A 26251-nucleotide genomic window follows, 5' to 3' on the forward strand; every position below is an offset into this window, starting at 1 on the left:
ATATCTTCAACATTCTCAATGAACAAGACAATTCTTTTTCTTGTTAAGTAACTAAAAATCTAATTTATAGCCCTATTTCTTCTAACTTGAGATTCATGGCTTCATCATCTCCTCAGAATCGTTCTGCAGTCTGGGTTCTCCTGACTAGAATAAGATGTTTACCATACTTTCCGTTTACTAAAAAAGAACACCTTTGCAGCCTATTACTAAGTCTGGACTGTATTTGATTTATTATGCAAATCTCGTAGAACAGCAAAGAAGGTCCCTATTCCCACAGCCTTAGAAGATAAGCTCAGAGAGTTTTCAATCAGTTGCCAGAGACTGCAAGCCACTGCTCTCAGTGCCTTTCAGGGAATCCAGTAGTGTCCATGCAGTATTGAGCAGTTTCTTAAATGTGCTTCCAATCAGAGACCCCTGGCCCCAAATCAGGTTCCTTTCTGGGGAATTAATATTTATTCAGACTATTTTTTTCCAATATGTATTCACATCCTGGGAAGGACAGTGCTATACAGGCCCTGTGTCCATATTAACAGTGCCCGTACTAACGGGAGAAAAGTCTTAGAGAAAAGTCTTAGAGAACTTAGAGAAAAGTCTTGCCTGTTAATTATTTTCCAAGGTGTGGCCCTCCTAGGACTCCCCTATGCACACGCACACTCTGACAAAGGTTTTAGCTAAGAGGGAGATCAGAAGCCTATCTCAGCTGGAACTGATTGTCAGAGAATCATGAGGGGGAATGGCACAAGAGCCAAAAGTATTTTTAAATAATGCATCCATATCTCAGACTGGAAGACAAGACACCCCACCCCCAAGTCTACACTAACATAGCTCATACCTTGAGTAATGATTAGTAAGTTAGAAATATATTCATCTAACTATTTTCAGCATGAATTCAGAACAACTGAATTTGGTTTCATTTGCAACTCTTACCCTTCTGAAGCACTCCATTTTTGTCCCCCCGTTATTGTTTTGTTTCATTACATACCTTCATTATTGTAGTGTTGTGAGATTTGGGTATATTTAGTCTTACTTTCAGCAGTAAATCAACATCTTTCCAACTTCTACTTTTTAAAGAGTTAATTTATCAGATTTTGGCAGCAGGTTGCTAGTGAAATTTACATTGCTTTCTGCCTTTCTTTGTTAATGGTATGAATTTGGTGGGTACTTTATTTTTTCTATTGCTGCCTTTAAATTCAGATAAATGAGAACTTTTAACATTCAGTGATTTCAAAGCCACAAGGAAATTCTAATTCAGAAAGATTAAAAGCTTGGGGGGGGGGTTTAAACTAGGACTGCGGTAACAAAAGAAAACAGATCTTATTATTGCATCAGTAAAATATCCTGCACTGCTCTCTACTGGGAGAGTGGAATTTAAAGCTTTAATATCCTAAAATGCATCTAAAACTAGTCTACCAGTCAGATTTATCATTAATGTACCATCATCTTTTTAAAGTGATCAGTAGTTAATTATTGAAACTTGTTTTTCTGGATCTTATATTTTGAAATTTTTTTTTCTTCATTCTGAAAGATAGTTTTTCAGTGTAAAAATGTTTTAAAGAAGTAGAGTATATAATTAAATCTAAAATATACTGTCAGGGGAGGGGAAGTATTACCTCAGTAGAGGAAGAGATTAGTGACATTAGCCTTTGTGGACAATGGACAAAATATAGTAGGAGCTCTAGGCATCATTATTTTTTTATGAATAGGTAACTACTTAGCATGCTCAAGCGTGATAAGCTGGTCAGGTAAAAAGGAGTCCGAGTTTAGACAGCGTTTAAACAGGCTTGGGTGTGTTTCATTTACACAACAAAAAAGCAAATGTTAAGAGAGGCCTCTTTTTATGGAAACAAATAAAAATGCAGCTGGGCTTCAGCCAAGGTACAATTACAAAGGGCTCCCAGTAGCTTCAGTGGGACTTGGGTTGGCCCTAAATGCACCTTGCTTACGCTGAATTGAAAGCAACAGTCTCAGCTGTAGCCATCTTCAAAGTGCTGGAGGACACATGATTCCCACCCTGAGGGGAGGGGGCTGTTTTCTTGCTCCTTGCCTGACACAGCCCTCTGGGCCGTGTTTCTCTTGTTGGGTGGTGGGCCAGGTTTGTTACCTTGCTGAGGGCAGGGCAGGTAAATTTGCTCCTTCTAACCTTTGACTGTAAACTCTTTGGGGCAGGGACTGTCTTTCTGCTGTGTGTTTATACAATGTCTGGCCCAAATGGGGCCCTGGTCCCTAACTGAGGCACCGAGCTGCTACCACAACACACATAATATCCAGAAGGGTAATCTCTGGTGAGTTCAATACAGAGTTGTATATCAATAAAATGCAGTATCTGTGATATAATAATATGTCAATAGTGCCTGTAAAATAAATTAGTAACTAACAGTAGCAAAATAATAAACAATATTATAAAATGTCAAAGAGAGTAAGACCATGTCCAATATGTTTTAAATATAAAAGTTTGTATTATGGAGTCTGACTTGACCTGTCTCAGAGGATTCATTGACAGGATTCCTGATAGATACAGGTGCAAGTGAGATCAGAATGAGTCCCATGGTTAAAAGCACAGCTTTTGATTAATCTGTGGAGAAAATAAATGTTTGGAAGAAAGGCAAACAACAATTAAAATATATACTATTTTGTGTAAAAATAAATCAACTTTACAACAGTTTAATATATATTTGTACAAAGTGTTAAAATTCATCAGTTTTGAAAATCCAGCTTCGTAAAATATACAAATGAAAACTTTACGCAGCATTACTAAATGTTTGCTTTAGTTCTAGACTTGCACTTGAAATATCTGACAAAGATAAATATAGTCACATAAGTATTATACTGTGTGCCTTTTTGTTTGGAATGTTTAAAAAAACCAGAAGGATAAATCTGTTACATGAATAACTATTTTATCAGTTGCAAATATCAAGTATAATTAGGAAATGTAATCAAATACATATATGTATTTTCTCCAAAGTCAATCCATGCTGTAAAGTGAGTAAGTGAACAATCTCAAGGCATTAATATATTGACTGTACACTGCATAAAGAATAAACTCTTAAAAGAGAAAAACTTTACATATATCATGAAGAGATGTTGATTTTTTTTTCATTTCCCCTTCATGCTTTGTGTGTATATAAAAAGATCTTCTACACTTTCCACAGTATGCATCCGATGAAGTGAGCTGTAGCTCACAAAAGCTTATGCTCAAATAAATTGATGGGAGAAGGTATTTTTTCATGCTTTGTGTGTATATAAAAAGATCTTCTACACTTTCCACAGTATGCATCCGATGAAGTGAGCTGTAGCTCACGAAAGCTTATGCTCAAATAAATTGGATTACCAGCAGGAGAGTGGGTTTGTGGGGGCGGGGGGTGAGAAAACCTGGATTTGTGCTGGAAATGGCCCACCTTGATTATCATACACATTGTAAGGAGAGTGGTCACTTTAGATAAGCTATTACCAGCAGGAGAGTGGGGTGGGAAAAGGTATTTTTTCATGCTTTGTGTGTATATAAAAAGATCTTCTACACTTTCCACAGTATGCATCCGATGAAGTGAGCTGTAGCTCACGAAAGCTTATGCTCAAATAAATTGGTTAGTCTCTAAGGTGCCACAAGGACTTCTTTTCTTTTTGCGAATACAGACTAACATGGCTGTTACTCTGGAACATTGTACTAACTGTATCAGAAGTATTAACTCAATGACTAGAATTGTTCATATTATTAACTATTTATTTTATTATATTTTATTTCATTTGTTTATTTCAGTGGTGCCCAGAGATGCTAATGGTGACTGGGGACCCATTGTTCTAGGGCTTGAACAAACACTAATCTCTGTCCTGAAGAGGTTACGATCGAAAGCCCTGAACCTGCAAACACTTACATATCATGAGTGGTCCCACTGAAACCAATGGGACTCCTGATGGTCTTGAAATTAAACATGCATGTACATGTTTGCAGGATTGGCACCTATTATTTGACAAGGCTCAACAATTGGGCAAAATTATCAGAAGGAAGCAATTGAAAAGAGAGGATGTGGGCAACAGTGATAGGAAATATGTAGTTACGTAGACGAGCTATATGCACATTTAAATGGCTATAGAGTCAGGTGGTTTTTAAATTAGAATTAACTAATCAACATTTTCTGAATTTTGAATTTTTGACAAGATTTTCAGTTGAAAATTCAGTTTTAATGAGGAAAAAAATCAAAAATATATCATTTTTTGCAGGTTGATCAGCTTTAATTATAATATAGATACTCCAACGCATAAAATATGGTTTTGTTCATTGTTAACCTGTACAAAGTTTGTAGCTTTACACATATGACTTACCCGAAGACCAAAGGAGACAGTTAATTTACAAAGGTCATGGATGAGACATGATAAACATATAATAGTCAATTACTAACGTTATTACAAAAATAAGAACATACCTGAATAAAACAGCTGCAGTCAGTGGATGCCATAAACAAATTTCAGATACGGACAACTTAAATAATGACATTAGCCCATGGACTCAGATATTGTATGAGTAATATTGACATTTATGCTACAAACCTTCATTTGTTTTTAGAATAAAATGTTTCCCACTATCTTTTCCTATTCTGCATACTTTATTATGTATAATCTTTGATTCCACATGTAGTATAAAATTGTTGAGTTTAATAAAACCTGTTATAGTGATGCTAGATGTCAAAACTAATATTAATCCATGAGGCACTGCATTGCAAATGATTGGAAGAATTTTGATGAGTTAATTTTTCTTCCATAAATGTTGATGTAACTGACAAAATATTTCCATATAATTTATGGGAAATGCATGGTCTTCATTGTTGATTTGTTTTTGGAAGATTTTGCATAATCTACATTTACATAGTTTTTGAATGAGTTTGTCACGTAATCATGTAATCCTATGCTTGCAATATTTTATCTTTCAATTTTAGATGTCTGGCCCCATCCCTTTGCTCCCCACCCCCAAGTGCTCAGTTGGGAATATACCTGAGAAGTATTAAAATTTAAAAAGGTTTATTTCTACTTTGGGTAATATTCATTGTGGATCTCCATGTACAAGCTGTTGTTTGAAATCCATGTAAATCAACAGGACTGATAACATGGATTTTTACTGCCGTAGCGAGTGTCAAATGTAGGCTCAACAAGAGACAAATTTGATAGTAATTTTATTTGCCTTCAAACCTGTATTGAGAGATGGTGGGCTCCTTACCCTGATAACTCTTTTGGACATGTTAGGTGCAACCACATAAAAGTATTAAGAGGCACCCGTGAGAGAAGTTCTCTTGTGCCCAGGCCTGCACACCCATTTATTCATGCCACCTCCACACACACAACCCTCACTTCTGAGGCTCACTCAAGAATCCTGCCCCAACACCCCATCACATATATTGCACTCAATACTGCCCACATGCTCAAATACCCACATGAACACACCCCACCCCAATCACTCCTTGCAATCTATTCTCATGTATATACATATCCATATTCCCCTTTCATTCTTACCTATCCACACTCACGCTTCTGCCCTTTTACCCATCCACTCCTCACTCCTGCCCTCATCTTTGGGCATATTCCGGTGCTCTAGCTCCCACCTCCTCACACATACCTATCCACCCTGTCCCCTTCTTTCTATCTCTCTCACATACAGCATCAGAGAATTGTTCTTGTCCACCCATAGACAGACATGTCCACTCCATCACTTTTGTGCCCAATATATTACCTCCTCATCTAAAAGAAAAGGGGGAAAGGATATGGACTGAGAGAGCCTCTTTACAGACCAGGGCTCAAAGCTCAGAGGAGGAGGAGTTGAGGGGGTTATAGAAAGATCTTCATTCCCCGCCTTCACATGGGCCTATGGAACTAGAGCTACTGGACAGTCTTCAGTCTCCTTCTCTGATGGTACAGCTGCTGGAAGCCTGAGCCAGTTTTAGTTCCCTAAACAAGAGAGCTGCTGGGGAGTTGACTGAGCCAGAGGCAGGATAGGGCACTGGGGTGCACACTTTGCTGAACACGTGCATTTACTTTGGGGCAGGGAAAGAGAATTGCCACTGGGGCACCTGGCTATATTTGGGATGGAGGGATATCAATAGAGAGAGGAGAGAAAAGACATATACCTCTCCCTCATGTTAATTCTTTAAAATTATTCCCTGAGTGTCATTTATCCAGGGAAGAACCTTCCCTCTATTTTAAGACCTCAGGAGATGCACTGAGTATGTCAACAATTCATAAAAATAAAAAAAAACCCACTGTGTAAACCTTTTGATGTGGCAAAACCTCTCTCTCCCAAGTCGGGTATTACAATAATGTTGAGTGTTGATGACAAACGTGCATGGTATTTTTATGTACACGCTGTTGTACTCAAGATGGCATATTCTACTCAGGTAATAGGAACAGATTTTTAGTGAGACTGTGTTGTTTATTATAAGATATATCGATGGAGTAGGTAAACTTTTATATAGGTGCACTCTAGTTTCTTCAAAATGATCACAAAGTACATTGCTCTGAGTACAGTAGCTGTACTGTAGCAAGAAATTTAATGAAATTCTTATCAAGCACCTTAGGGAATTAGAAGAATATTGGAAAACTGCTGTAACATGAGCAGCTTGTGAATTGCTTTGAAGTCACTTTAAATTCACTATTCATCACCTCTCTGTGCATTATGTATGTTGGTACAAATGAATGAAAATCAAATATTGCATGAAGAACCCTGCTTTTTATTCATATTTAGAGTATGTGTGTATATATATTTCTCTGATTACTATTCTTAAATTTTCCAGAGTCCTCAAAACTTACATGTCTAAATCATTGTCTTAAGTTTTTGTGTTCTTCTTTTCTGACAGAATTGTGCATACACAAACCCTCAGACATGGGTGAAAAAAAACCGTGTAATTTTATGTAGAAATCAGATAGGTACATAATTACTTGATTTAAGCCCACAAACACAATCTGAGCACCTCCACTGCACCTTACACATGCAAAGTTTTGGAATCCAAGCAACTGAGCATGCAAATATCTTAAGAAAGGTGCTTTTGGCCTTCAAATCTCAAAGCTAGGAGAGGTGTCTTGAAATAATTGGCCCTCACTGCACATTTTTATGTGCATACTTGTTTTTGTTAAAACAAGATTTTGTCAAAATATAGAGCTAAATTTCTGATATTCTATTATTGTGTAATTTGTTTCAGTGTTACTTTTGCCAGTGTAAGTCAGAAGCTATTCCACTGAAGTCAATGTATTCCACAATGAGAGTGGAATCAGTCTTCTAATTATCCTTTACCATGCTTGTGAAGCAACCTAGTTCAAACTGGTAGCTGAATTTACATCTTGGAAACATCTTATTTCACTGGTGCTTCTAAAATACTTGCACTGTTCCATTCTTTCCCAACAGTCATGACATTTCCATTATGACAATGCCAGGAGGAAAAGAATAAAATTATATTCTACAGAGGGAAAGTAACTTGACCAGAAATCCAAGGACTTCTGTGAGATCAAACTAAGTAAAATGGGTTTTAAAGACTGCTTCAAAGAACTTTGATGTTTTCACTCTAATTAGGAGTTTAATTTCTATTGCCTTCATTTCCTTTGATTAAAAATAAATATATAAAGATCCACCATTAGACAACAAAATCAAGTGCTGAAAGAATTGTATTTCCAAAATATTATTTACAAAGTTAATCAGTAAATTGTGCCTTTCAGCATGTCACATTTTTCTCACAAATTACAATATTTTCAGTTTCTTGGCAGTACAGAAGTGGAGCAGCCCAAAGGTACAGAAGTTGTGAGAGATGCTGTTAGAAAACTAAAGGTAGGGAAGCATTTTTATAAATATAGATAAAACCGATGCATATTATATTGTATTATATATAGCTAAATAAATGACAGTGGACATTTACAGCATGTCAAAAGCTGTGACTTTTACTAACCTCACTACTATGTAAATACTTTTGTATTGTGTATATACCACCAGATCTTCTACTCTTCTGCCCAAATGTTTCAGAGACTGTCTTGCTAGGAAAGATAACTCCCAATAGTAGCATAATACCTGCATTCAGCAAATTGTTTGGACCTTTTTAATTCTAAATTATTTATCAACAGTTTTATTTAGTTTCAGCTAACCACATAACCATTCTAATCGGGATATAAAAAATCCTGTTGCCTGTCAGTGCAAGACAACCAAAAACTTGTTTAGACTTAAGGCTCATTTCTGAGAATCACATCTAATCTGAGGTTGAAAGTGAAAATGCCCTGCTGCATCAGTTTTCCTGGAAGTGCCACCGAACAATCAAAGAAACGGGTGACTGGTGCTCTCAGCTTAGCACTTGGTTGAATTCCAGTCATTTTCATCCTGTGCAGCACTTCAGGAGGAATGAACGGAACTAACAAATCCTAGAATCCTTACTAAGACCTGGTTTACACTACAGTCTTATATTGGTATAACTATGTAACTCAGGTGTGAAAAATCGCCCCCCTTCCCCAAGCAACGTAGTTATACTGCCCTAACCCCTGGTGTAGACAGTGCTATGGCAACAGGAGAGGTGGAGAAACTCCCCTTCGGCATAGTGGCATCTTCTCTAAGGGCAGGCACACTTGAAATGCTGCATTGGCCCAGCTGCAGTGCTTAAGTGAAGACGGTCCTGCACCAATGGGAGAGGTGGATTTTTCACACCCTTGAGCGACGTAATTATACTGATATAGGTTTGTAGCATAGACCTGGCCTAAAGCTCTATAGCAGCACAGCTGCTCTGCTGCATGTGAAGAGAAGCCCTAAGCAGGGGTAGCCAATTGGCAGACCACGGGCCACTTTTGAATGGACCCTGAAATCTTTTTATTTACTTATTATTTTCATTATTTTTATTATTTATGTTATTATTTTCTCTGGTATCTGGGTCTTTTACTATACCTTGATCAAGAAATTTGGACCTTGACAAAAAATTATTGACTACCCCTGCCCCAAGGTCAATGGGAATTTTCCAGAGTAAAGGCTGAAGAGATGGTGGCCTTAAAAAAAAAAAGAAAAAGAGAAAGAGAATAATTGAATATCAACATTTGACACCTAGGTTTTTCTTGGAAAAGCATTTCTAAGAGCAATTAGTAGCCTCACTGAGATGTGTTGGAATGAAATTCTTAACAATCGTTTTCACTCTGCCCAAATAATGCAGGTGCTATTAGGTTTTCACTTAGACAATCAACTCACAGGGAGACTCACTCTAAAAAGATGACCTCCACTGTATCGATTCATGTTCCCAAACACAAACGTTACAGCATGGCTGCTTTTGAATTTATTATGTTAACACAAGTTTGACCTCTTTTAATCAGGAGTAATGTATGAAATGTACAGTTTTGTACCCAATTCACACAATTTTCAGATAATACTGTGATAAACTGTGTGTTGTTAGACACACTATGTTAAATGCACAGAAAGATGCAGCCAGGCAGCAATCGATCCAGTGGGGGTTGATGCGATAAATCGACTCCCGAGCGCTCTCCCGCCGATTCCTGTACTCCGCCGCCGTGAGAGACGCAGGCAGAGTCGACAGGGGAGCGGCAGCAGTCGACTCACCACAGTGAAGACACCGTGGTGAGTAGGTCTAAGTAAATCAACTTCAGCTATGTTATTCACGTAGCTGAAGTTGCATAACTTAGATCGATTCCCCCCTCAAGTGCAGACCAGGCTCTAGTACAGAAGTCTCTCAAGACAATGCCCAGGCACAGAAAAGTTGATTTTTTTTAAAAGACATTTTAGAGTTTCTAATTCTCTCCATCCTTAAAACACCATCAAGTGATCCCCTCTATAATCAAGCTGGCTCACTGTTAGGCCTCAACTATATTATTATGTAACCCTCAGTGCATTCAGTGGGAATTTTGTATATTGGACTACAAGATCAAGCCCTTTTTGTTGGTTCCAGGGAGAAATCAGATGGAAAAAAAGAAGGTTTCTTACAGTGTAGGGGAACGTACTAGCAAAGGGCTAAAATCTCCAAATGGATCTGCTTGCATGTATCCCTGTCCTAGGCAAATACTTGTGCAAGATCAAACACTAAAGATTACAGATATATATTTATAGTAAGATTTCTGTGCATGATTTGAGTAAAACGCTTTCCATAATTAGCTGGTGCATTGGTAAGCAACTACATGATATCATAGAATCATAGGACTAGAAGGGACCTCGAGAGGTCATCTAGTCCAGTCCTCTACACTCATGGCAGGACTAAGTATTACCTAGACCATTCCTGACAGGTGTTTGTCTAACCTGCTCTTAAAAGTCTCCAGTGATGGAGATTCCACAACCTCCCTAGGCAATTTATTCCAGTGCTTAACCACCCTGACAGGAATTTTTCCTAATGTCCAATCTAAACCTCCCTTGCTGCAATTTAAGCCCATTACTTTTTGTCCTATCCTCAGAGGTTAAGAAGAACAATTTTTCTTCCTCCTCCTTATAACAACCTTTTATATACTTGAAAATTGTTATATCTTCTCTCAGTCTTCTCTTTTCCAGACTAAACAAACCCAATTTTTTCAATCTTCCCTCAAAGATCATGTTTTCTAGACCTTTAATCACTTTTGTTGCTCTTCTCTGGACTTCGTCCAATTTGTCCATATCTTTCCTGAAATGTGGCGCCCAGAACTGGACACAATACTTCAGTTGAGGCCTAATCAGTGCAGAGTAGATGGGAAGAATTATTTCTCAAGTCTTGCTTACAACACTCCTGCTAATACATCCCAGAATGATATTTTCTTTTTTTTTTTATTATTCATACTTAGCTTGTGGTCCATTATGACCCCCAGATCCCTTTACGCAGTATTCCTTCCTAGGCAATCATTTCCCATTTTGTATGTGTGCAACTGATTGTTCCTTCCTAAGTATATTACTTTGTATTTGTCCTTACTGAATTTCATCCTGTTTGCTTCAGATCATTTCTCCAGTTTGTCCAGATCATTTTGAATTATAATCCTATACTTCAAAACACTTGAAACCCCTCCCTGCTTGTTATCATCCGCAAACATTATAAGTGTACTCTCTATGCCATTATCTAAATCATTGATGAAGATATCGAACAGAACCAGACACAGAACTGATCGCTGTGGGACCCCACTCATTATGCCCTTCCAGCATGACTGTGAACTGCTGATAACTACTCTCTGGGAACAGTTTTCCAACCAGTTTTGCACCCATTTTATAGTAGCTCCATCTAGGTTGCATTTCCCTAGTTTGTTTATGAGAAGGTCATGTGAGACAGTATCAAAGGCTTTACTAAAGTCAAGATATACCACGTCTACTGCTTCCCCCTATCCACAAGGCTTGTTACCCTATGAAAGAAAGCTATCAGGTTGGTTTGGCACAATTCGTTCTTGACAAATCCATGCTGACTGTTATTTATCACCTTATTGTCTTCTAGATGTTTGAAAACTGATTGCTTTATTATTTGCTCCATTATCTTTCCAGGTACAGAAGTTAAGCTGACTGGTCTGTAACATCCCCGGGTTGTCCTTATTTCCCTTTTTATAGATTGGCACTATATTTCCCCTTTTCCAGTCTTCTGGAATGTGTCCTGTCTTCCATCAATTTTCAAAGATAATTGCTAATGGCTCCGATATCTCCTCAGTCAGCTCCTTGAGTATTCTAGGATGAATTTCATCAGGCCCTGGTGACTTGAAGACATCTAACTTATCTAAGTAATTTTTAACTTTTTCTTTCCCTATTTTAGCCTCTGATCCTAAATCATTTTCCCTGGCATTCACTATGTTAGACCTCCAATTGCCACCAGCCTTCTTGGTGAAAACTGAAACAAAGAAGTCATTAAGCACTTCTGCCATTTCCACATTTTCTGTTATTGTTTTTTTCTCCCTGAGTTTGCTTAAGTCTGCCTTCTTGAAATCCATTGTCTTTATTTTGCTGTTCTCCCTCCTACCGTTCCTTAAAATCATGAACTCTACCATTTCACAATCACTTTCACCCAGCTGCCTTCTACTTTCAAAATCACAACCAATTCTTCCATGTACATAAGCTTCTGAATCACAGCCATTGTCAGAGTTACACAAAGATCTTCAAACTGTTTTGGAGGCTATCTAGTATGTATGATTGTATATAGTTTTTAATGGCCCAATCCTATAGTTTTTCTACATGAACTACCTCCATTTAAATTTGTTTGAGGACATACTATCCAGATGAGAAAACTTATGGATACAATTGAAAATTTTTAGAACTCCTCCCCTCCCCTGCAAAAGAAAGAAAGAAAGAAAACCATAGATTAATGAAAAGGCTCTGTGTAGAAACAATCCTCAGTAGATTAAAACCTCCCTTTCAACATCACTTCCAATACATAGCATTGACTATGTTCTGAATCTGAATTCCATGAAATACATAGATACTGAGTTTATTCTTATTCAGAAAAATAGCCTCTAGTTTGCTTTTAAAAAATAGGAATGTCCGTTAAAATTTAATAAAACTACAGTAAAATCATAGTTTCAAAAAGGATTCCATTATATAGAGAAGACAAAAATATGCTTAAAGAATTTTTAGACCCATATGAAAGAGGAGTTGTTATTAATGAAATGATTTATGATTAGCTTGTGGTATTGTATTTTTTGGTCATGTAGTTCTGGTTTTAATCAAAATGAAACTAATGTCTTGCACAAAAGATTGGATCCAGCGAGATACTAAGCTACTCCTGAGACATGTTGAGGACTTCCCATGACAGGCCACATTAGTTCATTTTGAAACATTAGCGTATTTAGACTGGTATAAACCATGTTGGTGTGTCATGTTTTCATTATTGAGCCATCGTCACAACAGTCTGTGTCAGAATGAAGTGTTTAATGATAATTTATTATTTCTTACTTCCTTGATTCTAGGAATTAGGAGTTCCCAACTCACATAGCTTGAAGAGTTTAATACTTTCCTGCCAAAAAAACCCCAACATGGTACAAAATCATAGTATACAACTATTTAGAATTTTATTTTTACCAGCAGGTGGAGCTGATGTTCTACAGCAAAACAATAATTGATGTGTTTTTTCTTAATACTTCCCCACACACTTTTATTTCATATACTAATTTCATGTTTTTTAAATGCTCAGTTATTTTACTGGGTCATTTGCAGTTTTAACCATGACATGATTGTTAGAAGACACCAAGCCACTTTCTCACTTTGTCTCATTTACTGAGCAGATCTACTCAATTTTCTTTATCCAGAATGTTATTAAACTTTGCCTTGTTTTCAGATTATTTTAGGGCACAAGTGAAGGATGTTGAGAATCATAATTATGCAGGGAATAGAGAAAATTTGGCACTGTAGTGTTTTACAGCATGTGTTTATAAACACTTCTAAGATGGATAATGGGAACACTTGCCTCTAACATTTCTGAGCTGGATTTTCTAGAATTCTAGTCAAAAGAACATCTAGGAGAGAAAACTGGCATAGTAGAGATAGGTCGAAGAAATTTGCAATTAGATCTGAACTTGCCCAAAGTTTGAAGGAGTTCAGCTGCAATTTTCTAGTTCAAGCCGATCTATAGTACTTGTACGTGTAACTAGATGTATGTGGAAACTAAGGGATATACATCTCTGATTAAGCATCCCTTCCCTCTGCCTTTCTTCAGTGGCATTATGTAGGGAGCACCTTTCAATACAACGGTCAGTGCAGGGGTGACAGAAATAAGGAAGGAAGGGGAGGTCAGCCATTGAAAGGGCTTTGGCATCTGGACAGCAAAAAGACCAGGCAATGAAGGAGAGAGCCTTTGAGTCAGGCTGACCCATGGCATCTTCTTCCAAGGGCAGCAGAAGGAAGCTACCCTCATCTACTATACTTATTCTAGTCAGAGACTGACTGGGGAAGAACCGTGCTAATATGGGGTTTCAAAATAGGGTGACCAGATGCTAAATACAAAATATCGGGACCGCCGCAGGGGGAGCGCCTTTTCAATTGTTACACTCACTCGGCACGTTAGGTGGCGGGGGAAATAAATCTTGCTGGAGAAGAAAGAAGTACCCGCCACCAAAGTGCCAGGTGAGTGTAACAATTGAAAAAGGGCTCTCCCTGCCTGTCACCGCCGCTAAGGGGGGGGGGGGGGGAAGATGTGCCTAAAACAAAATATTGGGACAAATGGCGTCCCGACCGTACTTCAGGCAGGACGTGGGACAAACTGCTCAATATCGGGACAGTCCCAGTTTTATCGGGATGTCTGGTCACCCTATTTCAAAATGACTCAGGTTGCTTACATTCCTCTGCCTTGCCGAGGAGAAGTGGCATTTCAGGGTGGCCAGGCTGCTGCTGCAGCAGGGAAACCACCTGGAGGGGACAGAGAGGAACTGCAAGTGAGTATTTCATTCCTAGGCTCAGATCCTCTTTCCTTTGCAGCCTCCAAAGGAAGAAGGCCTGCATGAAGGGATCTTGATGGCCAGGAATCACAGCTGCTCTCTGTTCTCCTTCTCCCAGCTTGGTTGTTGTCCAGCAGCAGTGTCTGACAACTCCCAGTCATCAAGCTGCTTTGAAGTCCACTCTCCCTTAGATGGAGATTAGGAGGGAGAGCATAAGAGGCACCAGTCACTTTGGAGCCCGGCTTCAGCAAGTTCATTCCTCAATTTATCCTCTTTTCCTTGATAGGATGTAGAAAATAAGCTATTTCCTGTACATACTACCCAGTGTGTGTTGTCTGCACATACTACCCAAGAGAAGTAGCCACGTCTTGCAGTTATTAATAGACTAGAGGGATGATCAAAGGCACCATTTCTATTCTGTGCTTTAAAAGCTGTTGTGTTGCCCTGTCAGTAGCCGAGCTCCCACCCTTTCCTCCTTTTCACTACATTGGTGGATTTCCAGAGGACACTTTGAGTCCTTTTACCCACCATGTTGTAATCACAGGAGAAAAATGGGGCACATGAGATCTGAAGATGAGGGCTGGTAGAAATGGGGGGCAGTGAAAAGACTATGTGGAGTGCAAAAAAGCCCCTCAGTGCACCCCCAAAAGTCAGCCTGAAAGAAGCATCCTTGACCCATCCAACAACTCTACATGGGTAGGAACACCGACTTACGACCCACTATAGTGTCTGCCAGACTGTGGGGCATGGAAAAAGAACCCTCCCATCAACCTGGAAGAGATTCATCTGCTGAGAGCCTAAGGAGATTACTTGCACGCATATACCTGGCAGCCCTTAAGAGACCCTCAAATGGGAAGGCGAAGGAAGCAGCAATACAGAAAACTGCCTCATCTGTTTCCTTGCCTTCCACTACCATCCTACCCCTTAGCTCCTCATGCCTGCTGGGCTGCCATCCTGTGGGTCTTGTACACTTGGAGGGGAGAGGAGAGAAAATGGGACTGAGTCCCTTACAGCACTTTCCCGTGCAGACTCAGTGGTGAAACCCCTTACCAAAGCTGGCAGATTGTTTAGGCTTCCTCCCAGCCTGATAGGCCTAGTGTAACTCTCTTTTCTACCCACCCTAGCTGGTACAATTCTGAGAAACTTACCCCTTCCAGCTGTATCTTAAGGGATCCAAATGTTCTTCTCTTTGAGTGCTGTTCTTTGTTCTTGCTGTTTGAAGGCTAAATTTCAAGGACCCTCTTTCCTTAGATGCATTTATTGCACCTAGCATGGTGGGGCCCTGCTCGGGGGTGATACGTAAAATGAAGCAGCAGCTGCAGTCTGGCTAAACTCTTCTTCTATCCTCTGCTGATGTTATCATGGCAGGATTGGGAGAAGCATCTTCCCACATTTAGGTAAAGAAGGTGAGAATTGGATGGTGGTCCCCAGATAAGCTAAAATCAAAGTGAGAACAGGATTTGTTTTTAATTCATGGCCTTCATGAAAGAGTTTAAGTCAGTTGCCCAAGTTCACACAGGAAGTTGGTGTGATAGCGGAGAATTGAACTCTGGTCTCCTTGGTCCCAGGCTAACAACTGAACCATCTTCCCTTTAAAAAATGAGGCTATAGGGAATACAATTAAATGCATAAAATGAAATATAAATGTTAAGTAAACTTATATAACTTTGATTTGGCATTTGATGTTCATTAATCATTGTATAATCCAATACTTCTCTAAGTAGATCATCTGTGCAGATTTTAAAATCTCTGTTTTTGTCCTCATACAGTTCTGTTCCTGCTTAACCCTCCGATTGTGGTTTGCTAATACTTAATGCATAAGCATTTCAAATGTAATTTAATAATCCCAAACAAGAAGGCAATTTTCCCAAACACTGTTGTGAGATTAATGAAATGCATGCATATATACAGTGTTGGGGGTGGGGAGGAGGCTTTGAATTAAACAAAACCAGAGAAAATCAGTTTAAATATATGTGTTGTGGTTTCCCCTTAAAAAGTCACTTACAGCTGATTACATTGTAAATGTCCATTCCAAAAGCTATGTAAAAAGGAAAATTAATAATTTTCATCTATTTAATTCAAATTTCAATCAGCCCTTTACAGTGACTAGTTAGTTAAGATCCCATTCTACCCAATGGGCTTCTGTTCATGATATTGAGCTAAAATCTGTTGTTTTGCCCAAGTGAGGATTAGGTAAAAACTAAAGAGCCTGTGAAGTTGGCCCATTGTGTTAATTCCCAAGCCATGTTGTGATTCAATTTAACTTTAGGTTCTAAACCTATGATCCTTGCCAATCTTAGCTCCAAGGCTCAATCTGTCGACATGTTCTTCTCCAAGTTCCCAATATTTCTTCCCACTTTCTGTTTTGATGCTAATATAAGGCTGCACATGTTTACCCTCTTAAAGAATTTTATTAGTGTGTAGGCTGCAAACAGGGGTGGGGGAGTGTTGTCTTAAATACATGCTGAAAGTAGAAAAACAGAGTTTGTAAGGACATTTGAGCTACATGGCCTTTTCCAGGCACAGTCTGTTGAAGAATAGAGAACTAATGGAGAGAGATAGAGGGAAGAAAAATAAAAGGGTAGATATTTGGAAAAGAATATTTGCACCAGGATCAATTGTTTGGAACCCTGTGATGCTTTTGGGATGGGTAAGGGTGGGACACAAAGATGGGAGAAATGCTCTAAGTTGCACCACTTGCAATGGCCTCCAAAGTGCCATTCCAGGAGCCAGGAATGACTGAAGTGCATTCAGTCCACAACCCCAATTCTGGGAGGCTGCAGTGGGTGGTGAACCAACGCTGGCTATGTGAGCCCTATGACACATGGGGGTCTGTGGCAATTGCCCAACAGGTCAATTAGCCCAATAAGCTAGTTTATTATAATTTTGTTTTATTTGTATTGCCATAGGATGAGCCAGTTGGGACCAGGGACCCATTGTGCTAGGTGTTGTACAAATATATAATAAGAGACAACTCCTGCACCTGAAGGTTTACAATATAAAAGATGTTAAACTTCATATAAGAAAAAAGTGGTGAAAGCAAGGAAAGAGGATAAATAAGAAAATATGGGAATGAAATAGAAAATATCAAGCTTTAATAAAGGCCTAGAAAAAATGTATATTAATGAAATGCCTGTTTTAACAAGGACAGTGATAGGCCTGCAGGCTTTGTAAAGAACTGGGAGTATGGCTGCATGAAAAATTTAATGACAATTTTTTTAATGGAAAACTGACACCGTTTTTGGAGGAAACCATTTTCTGTGGAAATTTTTGAGTTTTCATTGAAAATCCAAAAACTTTTGGGCCAAAACATGAAAATCTTTTGGTTTTCAGGTTTTTATTTTTCAATGAAAACAAAAAATGTTTGTCAAAAATTTCCTTGGGCGGGGGGGAACATTTTCTGAGCAGCTCTAGTTGAGAGGGAATGGTAGCGATCTTCATCAAACTGTGCTTAACAAGAGATTTGTGAAATATGTTACCTGGACAATGAATCAGGACATAGGAAGTTTAATGACCTGGTTCAAACCTTCCTTAAACCTGTAAGTTGCTACCACATTGCATTCACAGCATTTTATACCCACTTTGTGCAGATGGAGACTGCACAAGGCGAACGGCCTTAGAGAGTTACATGCTAGATGTATAAATACAGCAGTGGCAACTCGGAGAATAGGAATAAGCTTCATAGAATCATAGAATATCAGGGTTGGAAGGGACCCCAGAAGGTCATCTAGTCCAACCCCCTGCTCAAAGCAGGACCAATTCCCAGTTAAATCATCCCAGCCAGGGCTTTGTCAAGCCTGACCTTAAAAACCTCTAAGGAAGGAGATTCTACCACCTCCCTAGGTAACTCATTCCAGTGTTTCACCACCCTCTTAGTGAAAAAGTTTTTCCTAATATCCAATCTAAACCTCCCCCACTGCAACTTGAGACCATTACTCCTCGTTCTGTCATCTGCTACCATTGAGAACAGTCTAGAGCCATCCTCTTTGGAACCCCCTTTCAGGTAGTTGAAAGCAGCTATCAAATCCCCCCTCATTCTTCTCTTCTGCAGGCTAAACAATCCCAGCTCCCTCAGCCTCTCCTCATAAGTCATGTGTTCCAGTCCCCTAATCATTTTTGTTGCCCTTCGCTGGACTCTCTCCAATTTATCCACATCCTTCTTGAAGTGTGGGGCCCAAAACTGGACACAGTACTCCAGATGAGGCCTCACCAATGTCGAATAGAGGGGAACGATCACGTCCCTCGATCTGCTCACTATGCCCCTACTTATACATCCCAAAATGCCATTGGCCTTCTTGGCAACAAGGGCACACTGCTGACTCATCCAGCTTCTCGTCCACTGTCACCCCTAGGTCCTTTTCCGCAGAACTGCTGCCTAGCCATTCGGTCCCTAGTCTGTAGCTGTGCATTGGATTCTTCCGTCCTAAGTGCAGGACCCTGCACTTATCCTTATTGAACCTCATCAGATTCCTTTTGGCCCAATCTTCCAATTGGTCTAGGTCCTTCTGTATCCTATCCCTCCCCTCCAGCGTATCTACCACTCCTCCCAGTTTAGTATCATCCGCAAATTTGCTGAGAGTGCAATCCACACCATCCTCCAGATCATTTATGAAGATATTGAATAAAACCGGCCCCAGGACCGACCCTTGGGGCACTCCACTTGATACCGGCTGCCAACTAGACATGGAGCCATTGATCACTACCCGTTGAGCCCGACAATCTAGCCAGCTTTCTACCCACCTTATAGTGCATTCATCCAGCCCATACTTCCTTAACTTGGTGACAAGAATACTATGGGAGACCGTGTCAAAAGCTTTGCTAAAGTCAAGAAACAATACATCCACTGCTTTCCCTTCATCCACAGAACCAGTAATCTCATCATAAAAGGCGATTAGATTAGTCAGGCATGACCTTCCCTTGGTGAATCCATGCTGGCTGTTCCTGATCACTTTCCTCTCATGCAAGTGCTTCAGGATTGATTCTTTGAGGACCTGCTCCATGATTTTTCCAGGGACTGAGGTGAGGCTGACTGGCCTGTAGTTCCCAGGATCTTCCTTCTTCCCTTTTTTAAAGATTGGCACTACATTAGCCTTTTTCCAGTCATCCGGGACTTCCCCGGTTCGCCACGAGTTTTCAAAGATAATGGCCAGTGGCTCTGCAATCACAGCCGCCAATTCCTTCAGCACTCTCGGATGCAACTCGTCCGGCCCCATGGACTTGTGCACGTCCAGCTTTTCTAAATAGTCCCTAACCACCTCTATCTCCACAGAGGGCTGGCCATCTCTTCTGCATTTTGTGATGCCCAGCGCAGCAGTCTGGGAGCTGACCTTGTTAGTGAAGACAGAGGCAAAAAAAGCATTGAGTACATTAGCTTTTTCCACATCCTCTGTCACTAGGTTGCCTCCCTCATTCAGTAAGGGGCCCACACATTCCTTGGCTTTCTTCTTGTTGCCAACATACCTGAAGAAACCCTTCTTGTTACTCTTGACATCTCTGGCTAGCTGCAGCTCCAGGTGCGATTTGGCCCTCCTGATAACATTCCTACATGCCCGAGCAATATTTTTATACTCTTCCCTGGTCATATGTCCAACCTTCCACTTCTTGTAAGCTTCTTTTTTATGTTTAAGATCCGCTAGGATTTCACCGTTAAGCCAAGCTGGTCGCCTGCCATATTTACTATTCTTTCGACTCATCGGGATGGTTTGTCCCTGTAACCTCAACAGGGATTCCTTGAAATACAGCCAGCTCTCCTGGACTCCTTTCCCCTTCAAGTTAGTCCCCCAGGGGATCCTGGCCATCCGTTCCCTGAGGGAGTCGAAGTCTGCTTCCCTGAAGTCCAGGGTCCGTATCCTGCTGCTTACCTTTCTTCCCTGCGTCAGGATCCTGAACTCAACCAACTCATGGTCACTGCCTCCCAGATTCCCATCCACTTTTGCTTCCCCCACTAATTCTACCCGATTTGTGAGCAGCAGGTCAAGAAAAGCGCCCCCCCTAGTTGGCTCCTCTAGCACTTGCGCCAGGAAATTGTCCCCTACGCTTTCCAAAAACTTCCTGGATTGTCTATGCACCGCTGTATTGCTCTCCCAGCAGATATCAGGAAAATTAAAGTCACCCATGAGAATCAGGGCATGCGATCTAATAGCTTCCGTGAGCTGCCGGAAGAAAGCCTCATCCACCTCATCCCCCTGGTCCGGTGGTCTATAGCAGACTCCCACCACTACATCACTCTTGTTGCACACACTGCTAAACTTAATCCAGAGACACTCAGGTTTTTCTTGCCTATGCTTCAAGAACTGTGTGCAGGACATACGTAGGAGGCAAAAGGAAGTTATTTAAACTATCTGTTGGGGGGCGGGGTTTAGACAATTGACAGGAAGCTAAGTAGACAGGCTTTTTTTCAGTGGGTTAGCTGTGGTCATCCTGTTACAAGCCACCTTAGAAAAGTCTTACCAAAGATTATCACAGTCCTGGCTGCTGCAATTGAAAGAGGACGTCTACATCTATGAGTATTCTTTAAACTAAAATTTTATTAGTATGGTACTAATATGGATGATAGATTGTTCAGTAATTAATGACCCAGTGCCATTTTAAACTTGGACAACTGGTAACATGGTATAGTGATTGCATCTTTGCTCCCCTTCTTACAGTTTGCAAGACATATCAAGAAATCTGAAGGCCAGAAAACCCCGAAAGTTGAATTACAAATCTCAATTTATGGTGTAAAAATTCTAGATCCAAAAACAAAGGTAAGAAACTTGGTAACTTAACTTTATATTTGTTTTTTACACCAGTAGTTAATTCAACATTGATTTAGAAATTCTATTTTATAAACCACTCTTCTAATAATTTCTTGTAGTGAAAAACTCCCTACTGATGGAACAACTGTAAAAATACCTATGTTAGTTACTATAATAATTTTTGTCAACATTTACCACACGGAAGTATGTGAGATAACACAGGTTTTCTAAATACAGAATACATAGGGATGCTCACAGTTCTGTAACAGAACTAAACTGGGACTGACTTTCCATATAGTCATACAAGAAGGGCAGAGTGGCTACGACCCTCTGACACCTTTTTCCAACCCTCCTGTGTCCTCCAGTTTGAGAGCATGGGAATAAGAAATAGCTGTGGTAACTATGAGTTATGTGCTGGCAGATGTTGACTAATTAAGGGGGATAACAAAATATGTACTAATGTTGCATATCAACTTTTGTAGCTGACTTTATAAGCCATTTATATTTGCTGTCAGTCTTCTCTTCCACTATTTTGAAAGGGCTACTTGTTTTTCTGGGTTTTCCCCCCCTCAGAAGGCTTTGAAATTCCAGTTGTGCTATAAGTATGGCTTTGTAACAATGGTAGCTACTGATTTGGTGAAATATGGCCTCAACTGTGGTCATTTCTACAGTATTGTAGTTCATTGTCTCCCTATGCTGGTTGAAAATGTAATTTGACTTACATTTAACAAAAAATCTGCCCTCGAATTCAAAGAGGAATAATGACTTAAATGCCAATAAACAGATTTTAAAAGTATTGTAGGTCTAGTCATTCAACAATTTTCAACATTCTACAGTTACTAAACTCTTATACATGTATTAAATTTTGAATTGCAATAAGCACTGTACATTGCTGTGTTTTGTATTATTATTTTTTAGATGAATATTGCAATTCAGTATAATATTGTAGTTGGAGATAAGCCAATTTTAATTCTAAGACATTTCTACTTGCAAACCTTTCTGCTTGAGACCCTTTAAGTGACAGCGGGTGCAAAGTTGGTAGGTAGAAAAACCCCAGCAACACTAAGTTGACTTCATTGTAGTTCTGTATCCTCCTTGTGACATTGTGGGATGAAACGTGGTTTCAAATCTTTGTCCTAGCTACAGCCATTTTAAAAATAATACGTGCCAAAAAATGTTAATCCCTTGCAGGAAGAATTATAAGGAGCTTTACAAAAATGGTGGGACACAAGTTACTAAGGGAACAAGACATTTTAAACTCTTGAAAATATTGTTGTAACAAGCTTTAGTAGAAATCAACTAGGAGCAGTTTTTGAATGAAGCCCTCCTTTGCAATTCAGCAAAAGCAAATTTAAAATACATGCAGTGTTATGACAATATCAAAAGGAACACATTTATTGTGCTAAATAGAGGATAAATAGCTTATTCCAACACAAACACATTATCCCTTTGTACTATGTGTACAAATAGTTGAACTCACGTTTAATCAGTGTGGAGGGATTTTTTATAGATGTTTATGGATATCTTTTTCAGATGTTATAACAATCGCTTTTTCTCTTTTTGTTTTTGTTGGGAATAATTCATTTTAATTAGCTTACTGACCACAGTGAGTCATGGTAGCTGAAGGAATCTTTTTTCCCCCAAACTGGGTTGCATGTTGTTAATATTATTATTAGTTTTAATTGTGGTAGTTCCTGGGAGCCCCTGGCATAGATCAGATCTCCATTTTGGGAGGTTTCTGTGCAAACACAAAAGATGCCCCCTGGCCCAAATAATGTAGGAGTTATACAGTGTTGAACAACCCTTGACTTTAAAAGTGGGGAAACAGAGAGATTGGGGCCCAGTTCAGTGAGGTGATTTAACTAAGGTCAATGAAAGGTGAAGATGCCAAGCCCATGTGGAAGGAGGCACTCAGCATCTCACAGAATCAAGCCCCAAATCACTTGCTCAGACCACACAGCAACAACAGAACCAAGATTATAACACAGGGACATCCTAGCTCCCAGTTGCTGTCAGGCTGAGAGTAACTTGCCCAGGGAAATCAGTAAAAGAAACATGTTTAGAACATGGTCGTGCCTGGCACAGTCCCCTCAACATTTTCTTTCCCCCTCCAGTTTACTGACCCAAAGGTTGAAGAGGAAACATAAAAGAGCTTTTCTCCCTCCCATCTCCCTAAACACAAGGAAGACTTGCTTCCTCCTTTCCTAAATGGGGTGCTGAGAGCAGCTGGCAGTGGCTGCACAGAATTACCTCTTCCCCTAGAAGGCTTCTGGGCTGCACACTGAGGCAGCACTGGGAACACGAGGAAACACAGTCTGTTGTTAAAGGGGTGGATGGAGAGAGTATAAGGTAAAGTTTGGAGAGCTGAACAAGCTTTGTGGAGAGAGTGAAGAATGGGAGAAAGCCAAGAGGGAAGGAGTTTGGGAGAGTGTCTTGGGATGTAGGGGAGAGGAAGAGAGCCTAGAGCATGGGAAAGGGAGGAGAGAGCATTGGGAAGATGCGGAAAATAGGAAGGGGAGAGAGCCTTTTGATGGGGGAGAGAAAACAGATGGGAATAAGACCAGTTTGGAAGGAGAGGGAGAACCTAAGGGATGTGGTGAAGAGAGCGCAAGCAGCATGGATGGAAAAGAATGTGACTAACATTTTTGGCCAGGAGGTAAATGAGGAAAATAGTTTTAACATGTGTGATTTTTTTGGCAAGCTGCAGGAGAGAGAGGTTCAGTGTGTGTGAGACATTTTATTGGGGGACAAGGTGCGCAGGAGAATGGATGTGGAGAGAGTGTAGAGACTGGGAACGGGGAACATGAGAGAGAGAGAGAGTGAAAACATGGAGAAATTTTTGAAAGACTTAAATCCTGTGTTATAGGCTTGGTTCTGCTGTTGGTCTGTGGCCCTAAGCACATTATGTGAGGCTTGATTCTTGAAGATGCTGTGTGCCCCCCTGCTGAGATAACGGCCATCTGCGATCCTTGCACAGGAATCCACAATTTTAAATTAGATAATAGCTCACATAGGAACTGCAATATTTTCCTTCATAACTAGTACTGCTTTCCCATGCTACCGGCCAAATGAAATAAAACATCAAGAGGGTTACTGAGAAAAATAAAATACTAGCATCTTAAATATTCTTTCTATTTCTGTAATTTTGCCAGGCTCTTATAAATTAAGAACACTCTCGTTGCCACCTTTTAAACAGTTAGGCCATAAGAAAATACTGGGCAGTAGTCTGGGGTATTTTTAGTCCCATTCATCAAAAACAATGGTTCACATGGTCACACGTCTCATTCCAAGATTGTATTTTAAGTGTGTGTGACAGAGTACAGGAAGGGGAGGTGGGGAGAGTGCAGGAGAGCATGTACTCTGCTCACTTAGATGCTAATTAGTTCCCCGGGGGATGCTGATTGGAGTAGTTATCTAATCAGGCTTGTGGGCTGGGTGGGATAAAGATCTAATTAGCACCCCAGCCCAGGTCTGAGAAAGAGGCACAGGAAGGAAGTGCCAAGAGGGGGTGAGAGAGAAGAACAGGGCTAGCTGAGCTCACTCACACAGAGGTCTTAGAGATGGGAGACCAAAGGCACTGTGAATATTGTAAATCGACTGTTCTATCGGGACTGTAATAATGTTGGTGGAGGGAACATAAAATGAAAGGTCACTGAGTGTACACGGGTGGAGTTTGCTCAGTTTCTGCAGGCAAGAAGGCAGAAGTGAAGCCATGCCCTTGTCACAGTATAACGTGTGTGTGCTTTAAAATATATGTCTTGAGTTGACAGAATGTGCATATACTTGTATAAAGAGGAAGGTTTTGGATGTGTTCCTTTTTTCATAGAAACCACATGAAGGAATTTGCCAAACACCCCATTTGTTGCCAACAGAAACATTTAGAATTACAAAAGGCATTCTATAAGAAAAGTCATAGTTTCTGTAGAAATTGTTTTCTTTGATATTAACAATAGAATAGTGAATTGAGATGGTTCTGCCATGACACACACAGACTACAAACATGTAGGGAGTTTCCTCTGGGTACTATTTCAAATTAAATCTCTCCTGGCTTTTAGGTGTCAAGAAGGTCTGGACTCCATAATCAGGTTACTTCTTTGCTGGGTGAGATATTAATTGCTGGGTACAGGATATCATATCAAAGTATAATTACCGTAGAAACACTCCTGAGCAGAAATGTTAACCTGAAAAAGCAAAACACAATTTATAACTCTCAGGCATAGCACATCAGAACTCCAAGAAAAAGCTCTGTGTTCAAGTTCTCAACTAACTCGTTCTCGCAAAAAGTGTCCCAGATGCCCTGTGTTTTGTGTGTGTTAACTCTTCTCCCAAACATATTAAATCCTGAGGTTATTATATTCTGGTCTGACACTCAAAATCACTACTCTCCTAGGCACATGATTTATCATGTTTGCTACAAACCTAAAAGTTCTACACTGATGTTTCTTAGGCACATTTGTACACTCTTGTTCTTTTGTCTTGTCTCTTCTGATAGTTACTAGTATGTTTTATTTTCCCCTCTTCAGTTATAGGTTTAAGATTCTGGTTTTGATTCACCACTTTTACACTAGAAATAAAAATTAATAACCATCTAGACCATTAACGAATTTTATTGCTGTTTTCCAATACCCAATTTTACAACCACCTTTATCTAATCTAAATGCTTAGTTACTTCTCCCAGGGCTAAATAATTCCAGATGTCTTTATCCATTCTCCTTTGTAAGCCTTTTTTGTCTTGCAGATTCTGCTTTTTAAGGTTTGCTTCTTAAGAGATTGAGGGCTTGTCTTCACTAGGGGGTAAGTCGACCTAAGTTACGCCGCTCCAGCTGCGTGAATAACGTAGCTGGAGTCACCGTATCTTATGTTGACTTACCCCGGTGTCTTCACTTCACTGTGTCGACAGGAGGCATTCTCTGGTCGACTTCCCTTACTCTTCTCGGAGAGCTGGAATACCAAGGTCAACCAGAGAGCACTCTGCCATCGAGTTTGCAAGTCTTCACTAGACCTACTAAATCAATCCCTGTTGCAGTAGTGAAGACCAGCCCTCAGATGCACTCAGTATTAGCTAGAATGATCACTAACAGTTTAAACAAATTTTGAATTCTTCAAACTACAATAGAGGTTTAATTGATAAAATTAGGTAGCTGTCCTGCAATGAGTTCCACACAGGTGCACAGGTCCATATGAGCAAAGTTCATTGCAGGGCA

At 39.9% G+C, this 26251-nt stretch overlaps 1 protein-coding gene across 2 annotated transcripts in view; it reads left to right on the forward strand.

The window, feature by feature from the left end:
• Window positions 1-26251, forward strand: part of GULP1 (GULP PTB domain containing engulfment adaptor 1) — a 141733-nt gene that overhangs the window by 59691 nt on the left and 55791 nt on the right. For both annotated transcript variants that reach the window (XM_073306130.1, XM_073306131.1), the window contains exons 4-5: window positions 7727-7798; window positions 20958-21056. In XM_073306130.1, coding sequence (XP_073162231.1) covers window positions 7727-7798; window positions 20958-21056 — 171 coding nt within the window. The remainder of the gene's footprint in view (window positions 1-7726; window positions 7799-20957; window positions 21057-26251) is intronic.

The sequence above is a fragment of the Lepidochelys kempii genome, chromosome 11, assembly GCF_965140265.1.
Source record: "Lepidochelys kempii isolate rLepKem1 chromosome 11, rLepKem1.hap2, whole genome shotgun sequence".
Lineage (NCBI taxonomy): Eukaryota > Metazoa > Chordata > Testudines > Cheloniidae > Lepidochelys > Lepidochelys kempii.